The 12756-nt window shown below is 49.1% G+C and overlaps 1 protein-coding gene across 1 annotated transcript in view; it reads right to left on the bottom strand.

Moving 5' to 3' along the window:
* Positions 1-12756, bottom strand: part of ADAD1 (adenosine deaminase domain containing 1) — an 81331-nt gene that overhangs the window by 35824 nt on the left and 32751 nt on the right. The window contains 1 exon segment of the mRNA XM_044273118.1: positions 8812-8937. Coding sequence (XP_044129053.1) covers positions 8812-8937 — 126 coding nt within the window.

Below are 12756 nucleotides of genomic sequence, written 5' to 3'. Positions count from 1 at the left end.
AGACTTGGATTAATGTGATAATTGTTTATTGATGTTTGCAGTTTCATTGTTCCATGCTCTTCTTTGTCTTTCAGGTACCAGAACTAACTAATGGACTCATGCAAAGACATTAAGAGTAACTAAACTTTTGATTACGTTTTTGGTAAAATGTCCCTAATAATACTTATTGTAATATACTTTATTAATGTATTTTGTATTTTTAATAAAGATATCCCCCCCCTAAAGCGCACCTTTCCCCGTTCACTTAAAATCCACTTTTCTGTACACTGCTGACTTCTCTGTTCTCTGCACTCCATTAATAAACTGTAGAACCCATATACTGTACACTGCTGAGCTGTCAGCGGTGTACAGAAAAATGAATTTTAAGCGCTTTAGTGGGGATTATATTTATTTAAAATTCAAAATGCTTTAATAAGGAGATTTTTTGTGAAACTCACCTGTAAAATCTTTTTCTCGTCTTTTCCATTAGGGGACACAGACCATGGGTATAGCCTAGGTCATTACTAGGAGGAGACACTATGCAAATAAAAAAAAATTAAAAAAAAGAGCTCCTCCTCCACGGGCTATACCCCCATGCTCCACCGGGAGGACCTCAGTGCGTGCAAAAGCAGTAGGAGAAGGAGACCAAAGCAATAGAGACCAGAACAAAGGAATACCGCCATCGGACCGAAAACCTTCAGGACCCGAAGAACTAAACCAACCCTTCCTACAACAGGCAAGAATGGGAGGGAGCTGTGTCCCCCAATGGAAAAGACGAGAAAAAGATTTTACAGGCGAGTTTCACAAAAAATCTCCTTTTCTCGTACATTCCATTGGGGGACACAGACCATGGGACGTCCCAGAGCAGTCCATGGGGTGGGAAAAACCAGCACCTCCAGGGGGAAACGCCCAGCGGTCAAACAGGAAACACTGCCTGCAATACCTTGCGCCCAAGGACAGCATCAGCCGATGCCAGAGTGCAATTGGTAAAACTTTGTCAAGGTATGCAAGGAGGACCAGGTGGCCGCCTTACAAAGTTGAGATGCCGAGGCACGATTATGCCGAGGCGGAACCCTGCCACGGGCACAATAGGCCATGGCAATAGCCGAATCCACCGGGCTACAGAGACCTTGAAAGCCGCCAGACCTTTACGAGGCCCTTCAGGAATTACGAAAAGGGAATCCGTACGGCGGAAAGAGGCAGTAACCGACAGGTACACTCGCAGAGCCCGGACAACGTCCAGGGAATGGAGAGCGCGCTCCTTGCGGTTTGCCGGGGATGGACAAAGAGAGGGCAGAACTATATCTTCATTAAAGGTGGAAGGCGGAGACCACCTTGGGCAAAAATGAAGGGACCGGGCGTAGCACCGCCTTATCCTGGTGGAAGACCAAAAAGGGCTCCCTACAGGAAAGCACGGCCAGCTCAGATACCCTCCTGATCGAGGTGATCGCAACCAAAAAGACCACCTTCCAGGTGAGAAGATTCAAAGAAACCTCCCTCAGAGGCTCAAAGGGGGCCGCCTGGAGGGAAGACAGAACCAAATTTAGGTCCCAGGAGGGCAGGGGAGGAACATACGGAGAGACCGAATGCGCCACCCCTTGTAAGAAGGTCCTCACTGGACCGAGCAGAGCCAGGGATCGCTGAAAGAAAATGGCCAGAGCAGAGACCTGGCCTTTCAGAGAGCTCAGCGACATTCCCATCTCAAGGCCCGACTGGAGAAAGGAGAGGACCACCGGAACCGAGAAACAAAGGGGAAAAACGCCCAGTTTCTCACAAAAGGCAAGAAAGGCCTTCCAGGTACGATAGTATATCCGGGATGAAACTGGTTTTCTGGCCTTGATCATGGTCTTCACCACAGAGTCCGAGAAGCCCCTCTTCTTCAGGATGGCGGTCTCAACAGCATAAACTCTGGTGGAAGAGCCGTCCTTGAGACAGTAGGTCCTCCCTGAGAGTAAGAGGCCACGGAACATCTGCCAGCATCCGAGTGACGTCCGAGAACCAGGCGCAGCGAGGCTAATCGGGGGCGATGAGAATGGTCGGAATCCCTTCAGACATGATTTTGCAAAGGACCTTCGGTAGTAGAAGCAGAGGTGGAAAGACATAAAGGAGGGTGAAAGCCTAGCCACGGAGACACCAGCACGTCCACCCCGTACGCCTCCGGGTCCCAAGCATGGGCCAGAAATGGGCCTGGATGCCATCAGGTCGACGTCCGGGCGGCCCCACTGGCGACAGATGACCTCGAAAACCTCCGGATTTAAGGACCACTCTCCTGGATCCACCGTGTTGCGGCTGAGAAAGTCCGCCTTTCAATTGTCGATCCCTGGGATGTACACTGCCGACAGTACTGGAACATGAGTCTCCGCCCACTGGAGGATCCTGGCATTGTCCGACTGGACCCTTACCGGGAGACCTGCCAGGAGAGAAGTCCAGTGAGAAAGGGAGAGGATAATTGCTTTGAGCTCCAGCACGTTGATCGGAAGGCGGGCCTCCCCCGCGGACCAAACCCCCTGCACCGTCCGGGTCTGGAGAACACCATCCCAACCCAGGAGGCTGGCGTCGGTGGTGACGACTGTCCAGGAGATCAGAAGAAAGGACCTCCCTGAAATCAGGTTTTGGGGGGACAGCCACCAGTGGAGTTCCACCCGAACCCGAGGAGGCAGACTGACTCGAGTCTCCAGACAGCGCGACGTCCTGTCCCAAAAGGACAGAATCGCCCGCTGTAGAGGCCGAGTGTGAAACTGGGCAAAGGAGATGGCCTCGAAGGAGGCCACCATCAGCCCCAGAACTCTCATGCACTCCCGGATGGAGAGTTGTTGGGAGCGGAGTAGGAGAGCTACCGACGCCCGAACTCGAGAGGACTTGGAACCCGGAAGGAATATCCGAGCTGCCGTGGTGTCCAGAACCATCCCTAGGAAGGTCAACCTCTGTGAGGGGTAAAGAGATGACTTCTGGACATTGATCAGCCAGCCGAACTGCTCCAGAGTCTGAACAGTGATCTGGGAGGAAGCCTTTATCAGTATGTCGTCCAGGTAGGGCAACAGAGATATGCCCCTAGTACGGAGGATCGCCAAGAGCGGCTCCAAGATCTTTGTGAATACCCGAGGGGCCGTAGCCAGCCCAAAGGGCAAGGCGACAAACTGGTAATGCTGCGGTAAGATTCTGCTATAGGGACATGCAAATAGGCGTCTTGTATGTCCACCGACGTGAGGAATTCCCCTGGAAGAAGAGAAGCAATAACGGATCAGAGGGATTCCATTCGGAACCTCCAGACCCGCAGAGACCTGTTTAACAGCTTCAGGTCCAGAACAGGACGCAACGATCCCTCCTTCTTTGGCACCACGAATAGGTTGGAGTAGAAACCTGCGCCTTGCTCCTCCAAGGGGACTGGAACAATCACTCCCCTGTCCAAAAGGGAAGAGACCGCCTGCAAAAGAGCCAAGGCCCAGACCGGATCCCCCGGAACCCGAGAAGAGAAGAAACGCTCCGGAGGCCTGGAAGCTAATTATATTTTGTAACCAGATGTTACAATTTCCAGGGCCCAGGCATCCTGGATATGAGCTCTCCAAACCTGTTGAAAGGAGAGCAATCGGCCCCCCACCGTAAGAGGTGGGGGCGCCCCTTCAGGCGGAGGACTGCTTAAGAGCCGCAGGGCGGGCTGATTGTGGCCGCGGGCGCCAGGAATGCTGGGGGTTAAAAGGCAGGCTTCTTCCGGGAGTCCTGAGAGCCACCCGGGAAGGGGGCCGCCGCAGATCTGGCAGAGGAGAAGCGACAAAAGGACTGGTTCCTAGAACCGGAGGACCGACCTCCAAAAGGTGCGCTTGGATCTAGATTGGGGCAGGTTGGTACTCTTGCCCCCCGTCACGTCCGAGATGATCTCGTCAAGCTTAGCACCGAAAAGCCTGGAACCCGAAAAGGGGAGGTTAGTGAGGGAGCGCTTAGAGGAAGCGTCACCGCGCTGTGTGACAGAAAGGGCCGAAATCCGCGCAAAGAGAATGCCAACATCAAAGGAAGCTTTGCAGAGAAACTTTGTCGCCTGAGACATCTGGAGGACAAAATTTAAGGTGTCCGCAGAGGCATCCTGCTCTGCTAGGTCCTGATGGTGGCGCTGCAACCATACGGAAAGCGCTCTGGATACCCAGGCCGAGGCGAAAGCGGGCCGCAGGCCAGTGCCTGCCAGAGTGAAGATGGCTTTGGACAGAGAATCCAAACGCCTGCCAACTGCGTCCCGTAGAGTAATGAGAGTTTTTGGAACCGCGCTGCTCTGGACTATAATCTCCGGTCAATAGTGAATGGTGCCGGGCTCCAACACCTTTCCTTTCCACCCAAAAAAGGTCCAATCTTCCACAGATGGTTTCCTCTATAGGGTTCAAGGAAATTGATACAATAGTGAAGCACCCTTTGGCTTGATGTTATTAAAAGGTTTTATTATACTCACAAGAGTCGATCAACAAAAGGCATATATCAATAGATACAATCGTCTGGTTTCTGCCCGACCCGGGTTTCGCTGCCTCGCTTCTTCAGGGGCGACCCGTAGAGACAAACCGCCCAAGACAGGAATGGCCGTATTCTTAGCCAATCTGGCCACCAGTGGGTCGACCTTAGGAGGAGAAGACCACTGCTGCACATTTTCTGCAGGAAATGGATAAAGAGTATCCATACGTTTCGTGGCAGAAAACCGGTGATTAGGGCGGTCCCAGGCCTTAGAGAGGACCTTGTCGAACTCGCCATGTATGGGGAATACAACCGTTTGAGGTTTCCTCAAGTGGAAAAGAGGGAGTTCCTGGCTACCAGCGGAAGGGGGTTCCCCCTGGATATCAAAAGTATACTGGACCGCCGCCACCAAGTCTGCCACCATAGTGGACAGCTTGGGCGAGGGCTCCAGCTCTGTGTCCTCGTCAGAACTGGACCTTTCCCCTTCCGATCTATGGTCCCTGAGAGGAGGGGGAAGTGTCTGAACGGGCCTCCAGGCGAGGAGGGGAAGCAGAATCATCCGAGGAAGGATGCTGCTGTGTACGCTGCCTCTTAGTGGCTGAGGGTCCTCTGTGGGAACCACTGGGAAGCGGAATGGTGTTAGCCGCAGGATCCGTGGACGCCATGGCGGCCCGAGAGACTTGGGCTAAATTAGCGGCCGCCCTAGAAATGGCAGAGGCCCAAGCGGGTTCCGCAGGCTCCAACAGGGCGGAGGGAGGACTGGGCTGAGTGAGAGGGGGAGGAGGAGGGGCAAGAGGATGATCCTGTCCAGAGGCAAGGCAAGAGTCACAGGATCCTGTGACCGAAAGTGGCAAGCAGCAAACCTTACATAGCCCCAGTGGGGCCGGAGGGGCAGACTTGGATTTTTGTGAGGCCCCAGGTTTCGGCATGATGGCGGCAATCCCTGCAAAGGAAAGGGTCAGGGTCTCCTACCGTTCCTGCAGCAGGCAAGACAATAACTATCCTACCGCGACAGAGGAGCCGGGAGCAGCCGCATGTGGAGAGCGCTGAGCCGGAAGTGCGGAGCAGAAGAATAGGGTGCCGCCCACAAATTGCGTCAGGAGGCACGAAACCCGCGCACGCGGGAAATATGAAAAATAACAGACGCGGCCGCCGGAAGGGTAGGAAGGCCCGCCCCCTAGACAACGCTGGGGGAGAGCCAAGGAAGTTGCCACTTCTGATAGCGATGCCCCAGACAGGGATCCTTCCCCCTTCAAACCCCCCACCAAGCGGCCCTAAGTGTCACACCGGGAGACAGGGGGAGGCAGTGTACTTATCTGCGTCCTGCAGTCCTCAGCCCTCAGATCCACACAAGCGGAGGTCCCCTCTCAGCTGGCACAAGGAGTGGCAGTGATCTGGAGGAGGGCAGGAAGGTGACCCCAAATCTGTTAGGCTGCCGGAGTTGCAGGTCGAGCCCGGTTCCACTTAACTTCTGGGGGAGGGTGGAAGGTAGCTGGGGACGTCCGTTAGACCCTGGCGCTTGCTCTACCGAGAGACCAGGGAAGCAGAATTGCGACCCTGCGTCCACTGCAGAAAAAAATAAACGGGAGTAGAGTCGAAAATGTCACCTCCTTATCCGACACTAAGCAAGACTGGGGTCCTCCCGGTGGAGCATGGGGGTATAGCCCGTGGAGGAGGAGCTCTCTTTTTATTTGCATAGTGTCTCCTACTAGTAATGACCTAGGCTATACCCATGGTCTGTGTCCCCCAATGGAAAAGACGAGAAAAAGTATTTTACAAAAAGTATTACTAGGGCATTAGAGACATTGTACTAAAACATTAATTAAAAGTTTTGTTACTCTAATATAATTTCTGATTTCCAAAGGATTTCTGATGGGTAGTATCATATTTCAGATGGGATACTTGAACATACAATTAGATTGCTTATACTATACACTGCAGTCAATGGTGACTGTGACCTGTGTACACCATCACAAGTTACACCAGCTCAGTGCCACGGTTTCACACATGACCGGTATAGATACAGCAGACAGTATCACACATATACCGGATAAAGATTAATGTCTAAAATATAGGCTTAGATACACTTGTATACAGCATCAAATATGACATCTATAGATCTACCAGCTGACAACACCAGGGCTTCACAACACAACATCACATGTGACAGACTTCTGTACACCAGATAAGCAGCATAGTATCAATTATCATGGGCGCAGCAGCACAATATCACGATAGGCTTAGATACTCCAGCTTAAAGGGAACCAGTCACGTAAAAATTGTATCTGAGCTGAAGGCGGCATGTTATAGAGCAGGGGGAGCCGAGCAGTTTGATATATTGTTTTTGAGAAAACATTCAGTATAATCTGTATTTCATTCATTTATATTCCTGCTCATTCTGGGCTTTGAAGTCCAGGAGGTGGTCCTATCAGTGATTGACAGCCTTCCCTCTATGGCAGAGATCACTGTCAATCACAGATAGGACAGCAGCCTTGTCTTCACAGCCCAGAATGAGCACAGATATAACATCTCACATAAAACTATATATCATTCTGCTCATCTCCTTCTCCTCTATAACATGCTTCTGTCAGAATACTTTGCATTTTCATGGTGACAGGTTCCCTTTAACAGTACCATTTCACATATATTAGACTTAAGATACCCAAGCTGACCATCTCAGTATCACAAGTGATAGGATAAAGCTTTTACGAATTATCATGGCATCAGATACAAGCTGATCTGGGTAATAATGGCTTCTGATAAGGGTCTCCAATGGCTTTAACGGCTTCTTAGCTCCATAGCCTAGTATGTGGGGGGGGGGGGGGGGGGGGGGGGTCCTGCATGCACACAGCACGCTGACATGTCAGTCACAACATGTCCACTCTCAAACAGTTCACATGAACATAATGACAGAATTTTCATTAATTTTGCTTCCAAAGGTATTTTCTTGAATGTTTCATTTTACGTATCTCCTCTCTTTTGTAATATAACTTGGGACACTACATAGAGATAAGTTCTATTTTATATAAAATGTCATCCACACACTGCGGAGAGTGTAAAGAGTGAAATCCGCACATAACTTTAAAGGACGTCAATATGTTTGCCGATTACCAACGCATTTTATTCTTTGCAATGCAGAGGGTGAAATCTGAAGCAATTCCATATTTCTGAACCACATTTTGCCCAGACCAGCTGCGATAAAAAACTTTTTTCACACTTTAAGCACACAGTCTATAGACATCAATGGGTTTAACCTGATTTCAAGGTAGTTTTCTAGTAAATGGAGTTGTAAAGGTGATGCAACAAATTCTAAAGAAATTAGCCATCCACAATCTGTTTGGTTAGGGTCCAAGTCCAACCACTAGGATCACCTCTGATCACGAGTACTATGTCAGCCCGTTACAGGAGAAATCAGAAATATATATATAAAAAAAGCACAATGTGTAAAATAAAATAAAATAAAACACAAAAAATTAATTAAAACTTCTACCGCACCTTCTAGACCCACCCCCAGCAACTATGACCCATACATCCTATATATCAAACCATGTGTAATGGAAAGAGGGAATAAAGAATAATATTTTAGTTAGACTTAGTGCTATTAACAAAAAAAAAAAAAAAAAGATTAAAACTGTGAAAAAAAAAATACATAAAATGACAAAATATTGACAAACTCTATTTAAATACCCAAACAGAAAAAAATGGTTACGGTTTTCAAAGTAGAATGTACTGAAAAAATGGAAAACGCACCTGCTCAGGAAGGGGGGTGGGGGTGGTTAATTGTCTCGAAGTGGTTAAAGAAGCACTGCTTTTTTCTTTTGCTTATTTCTGTCTCTAATATTAGCATTTCTATAGGGTGTGCCTAAATAGTATTTATAGCAGCCACGCTATTACCACATCCCCTGCCATCTTTAATCATTCTAGTGGCCATCTCAAGACAGCAAGAAAGTATTCTTTGAAGTTGCATGCTCACATGCTTTTACAATTCCCAGGCTGCCTCACTAATGAGCTCTGCCTTCATCGGGTGGAGCTTCATGCCAAGAGTAACCAGAATTATCAAGTGGGTTAGGCAGGGGTAAGAATGCTTGTCATGCTGTAGGGCGGTATTTGAGCAGCAGGCAAGACAAAGCCAGTTATGTTTGATGGGACTCTCCATCAGTTTTAGGCTACACCGACATGGCCATGTGTGGCTTGTGTGACTAGCCATGGCTCATGTGAGCCAAACTCGCTGTAACACAATGATCTATGATGCTGTGAGTTCCAGTTCAACTGTGTGTTGCTGTCTTTTGTACTCAAAACCTGCAACCGGGCTGGAACTCACGGCAACATAGATTTTAAATTTCAAAATAGATTAACCATAGCTACTTGCAATGTGCCATTGGTGTATCCAGATATTCTTACCCCTTTCTATCACAAATGCAGCTAAAGAATTTCCACAGCTTTCATAATCTGGATGGTCAGATACCAGTTCATTAAACTTCTCCTTTATCACTTGCGTTATCTGTTCATGAACAAATGAACGTTTATCTGGAAAAAGAACATCACACATTTAAAAATTCTAGATAGCACTTTTTACAGAAAAAAAAACACAACAGATGGATGGTATATTACACAAATACAATAATATGTACAAATTCTGTGGCTGAAATGTGCCCAAGATCCAGCTTCCTTCTCCCACCGAGTAGCTCAGCATGGTTTAAAAGGTTTTTCCCCCTTTAAGAGCACTGGTCCGCTTCCCCCGAATATATCAGAATTTATTACAAGAATGAATACGGTTATAGGATTGGAGAGGGGAGTATATATGACAATATTTGGGGCCCCTGGATAGACAGATCTGGAGTTAGCAGACCATGGTCGACTTCGCAAAATAGTCTAAGGATCTTTTCGGGCTAATTCTGGTGGGGAGGGGTGAGGCTAATTGTGTGTATTCAAGCTCAGTGCGCTTAACCTTATGATACGTTGGTGATATAATGGCCTGCTATTGTAGCGAATAGGTCTTACACATGTTCGTGCTTATTTATTCATATTAAGGTCTCAGTGGGGGGGGGGGGGATTTATGGGGTTCTTTATGTCAAGGATCTTGATTATTGGCTATTCTACTTTGTAATATGATACTGTTTATTTTTACAAAACGAATAAAAAGTTTATCAGAAAGGGTTCAGAATTATTTAACAATGATTCTCTGTCCGTGCTACACAGATTTTGATATCCTGAGACCTGTGGCGGTCTGACACCAGTCAGCTGTTTAAGAATGCATCAGTGCTCCTGTGAGCGCCACGGCCTCCTCTCTGCTTTTCCTAGGCAGAGTGATGACACGTTCATGTGTCACATGGCCTAGGCACAGCTCAGGCCTATTCAAGTGAATGGGGCTCAGTGCAAGACCAAGCACAGCCGCTGTACAATATATGGCACTGTGCATGGTAACCACAGAGAAAGCAGCGACACTCACAGGGGCACCAGTGCTTTTCAAAACAGCTGATCGGTAGGGGTCCCAGGTGTCGGAACCTCACCAATCAGATACTAAAGACCATAGGTCATCAGTAAAAAATAAATCTAGGAAAACCCTTTTAAGCATGGTCCAAATGACGGCCTTGGAGAGACCGCAAAGCCTTCACTATGGCTTCAACAGCCACGTTAAGGTAAACTGGAGTCGACTAGTGGTCCTTGGGAAAAGAGGTCAGCGGAAGAGGCCATGGAGCACCGTCGAGCAGAAAGACCAGATCCATGTACCGTACCACGCCATGTGGAGACACCAAGACGGCTGGAACACATTATAGCTTGAGACGTCTGAGGACAAGAGGAAGAAGTGAAACAGGAGGAAAGAGATCCAGGGATCTGGTGATGTATATCAGAATTTGTGGTTCAGACAAGAGGCGAAGAGATCCACATCTGGGAGACCCCAATGCCAAGAGAGCTGGAGAAAAATCTCTCCTGGGTCAAGAAGCTGAGGACTTAGAAAGTCAGCTGACAAATTGTTGACTCCGGATATGTGAACAGCGAAGAGGACGGGAACATTTTTCTCCGCCGAACGCTGGGCGCAAAAGGCTTCCACTGAGGAGGTGTCAATCTGAATCCTTACCGGATGACCCTGAGGAAGACAGTCCAATGAGAAAGAGCTAGGAAAATGGCTCTGAGCTCCAGAATGTTGGTCTATAGAGAGCTGTCCTCCTCAGACCACAGACCCGGCCCCCCCACTCGGCTAGAATGGCATTGGTAGAGATGGAGAAGAAAGGTTTTGCCAAGGAAGACAGACCAGGGGTTCAGCCACTACAGAAGCCCCTGGTGGACCCGGAGAGGGTGCAAAATTGGGCGATCCAAATAAGATGGGGACCTGTTGCATTGAAAAAGGATCAACAGTTGTAAGGTCGAGTGTGGAATTGAGCATAAGGAATGACTTTGAAGGTGGTAAGCATCCTGCCCAGGACTCTCATGCATGCCCGGATGGACAGGCAAGACAGGCCGCGGAGGCATGACACCCCTGAGTGGAGAGTGGCTATTTTGTCCGGCAGAAGGAAAACCCTTCAGAGGCGACCATGAACAGGAGTTACATTCGCTGACTGGGGGCAAGAGGCAACTTGTGTTTCACAATCTACCCGAACATGGAGAAAATTTCGAGAAAGATATGAAGTGCTAAGAGAGGAGCCATTAACTTCATAAAGACCCTCTGGGCAGTGACTAGACCGAAGGGTAGAGTAAATAAAATTAAAAAAAAATGTAAACATCATGGGCGTTGCTATGTCTGAAAATGTCCGTACTATTAAAATATAAAAAACAAGATTTTTGTATAACTTACCAGTAAAATCTCTTTCTCGCTCTTCCTTGGGGGACACAGAAGACCTTGGGTATAGCTCAGCTCCCTAGGAGGCGTGACACTAAGTGAAAACTGTTAAGCCCCTCCTCCGGCAGCTATACCCTCAGCCTGGAGAGAGAGACTGCCAGTTACGTGTCCAAGTAGTGAGAAAAGGCAATGTCCAACAAGTGGGCCTAACAAGCCAACTACTCAACGGGGTAAACCAAATCCGGAAACCGTGTAGAATAAAACAATGAATGGGTGCGTGCTGTGTCCCCCAAGGTAGAGCGAGAAAGAGATTTTACTGGCAAGTTATACAAAATGAGATTTTTGTATAACTTACCAGTAAAATCTCTTTCTCGCTCTTCCTTGGGGGACACAGGAAACCTTGGGTATAGCTCATCTCCATAGGAGGCGTGACACTAAGTAAAAGACTGTTAAGCCCCTCCTCCAGCAGCTATACCCTCAGCCTGGAGAGAGAGACTTCCAGTTATGTGCCCAAGTAGTGAAAGACAAAGGCAAGGAGTAACCAAAGCAACACCAACAAGTCAAAAACACCCGTCAGGGCAACCAAAACAATGGGTGGGTGCTGTGTCCCCCAAGGAAGAGCGAGAAAGAGATTTTACTGGTAAGTTATACAAAAATCTCGTTTTCTCGCCCAATTCCTTGGGGGACACAGGAAACCTTGGGACGTTCAAAAGCAGTCCACAAATAGGGAGGGACCACAATCCAAGGCGAACAAAAGCACCATAGGCATTAAGGCACCGCCGCCTGCAAGACCAGGCGGCCCAAAGCAGCATCCGCCGATGCATAAGTGTTCACCCTGTAAAACTTGGTGAACGTGTGCAAAGAAGACCAGGTGGCCGCTTTGCACAACTGTTCAGCCGAAGCACGATTACGCTGAGCCCAGGAAGCCCCGACCGCTCTGGTAGAATGAGCGGTAACACCAAAGGGCGGTTCCCTGCCCTTAGCACGGTAAGCCTCAATGATAGCCATCTTGAGGAAGCGGGCAACAACCACCTTAGACGCCGCCAGCCCCCTGCGCGGACCCTCCGGAACCACAAACAGAGAATCCGAGCGTCGAAAGGGTCTGGTCACATCCAGGTAGATCCTCAGAGCCCGAACAACATCCAGACGGTGAAGATCCCGTTCCCGAGGATGAGACGGGGACGGACACAGAGAAGGAAGGACAATATCTTCATTCAGGTGAAAGGCGGACACCACCTTCGGAAGAAAATCTGGAACTGGGCGGAGAACCACCTTGTCCTGGTGAAAAACCAAGAAGGGCTCCACGCAAGAAAGAGCCGCCAACTCAGACACACGCCGAAGAGACGTGATGGCGACGAGGAAGAAAACTTTGCAAGACAACAAGCGAGGGGAAACCTTGCGCAGAGGCTCGAAAGGGGAAGATTGGAGAGCCGTCAGTACAACGTTAAGATCCCAAGCAGGAACGGAAGGGCGATACGGGGGAGCACAGTGAGCAACCCCCTGCAGAAAGCTCTTAACTGGACCGAGCGGAGCCAGAGGGCGCTGAAAAAGGACCGAAAGAGCCGAGA

Source organism: Bufo gargarizans, chromosome 1 (assembly GCF_014858855.1).
Source record: "Bufo gargarizans isolate SCDJY-AF-19 chromosome 1, ASM1485885v1, whole genome shotgun sequence".
NCBI classification, from domain to species: Eukaryota; Metazoa; Chordata; class Amphibia; order Anura; family Bufonidae; genus Bufo; species Bufo gargarizans.
Note: the sequence above shows the minus strand (reverse complement) of the source record. Positions and strands in the feature narration are given on the sequence as shown.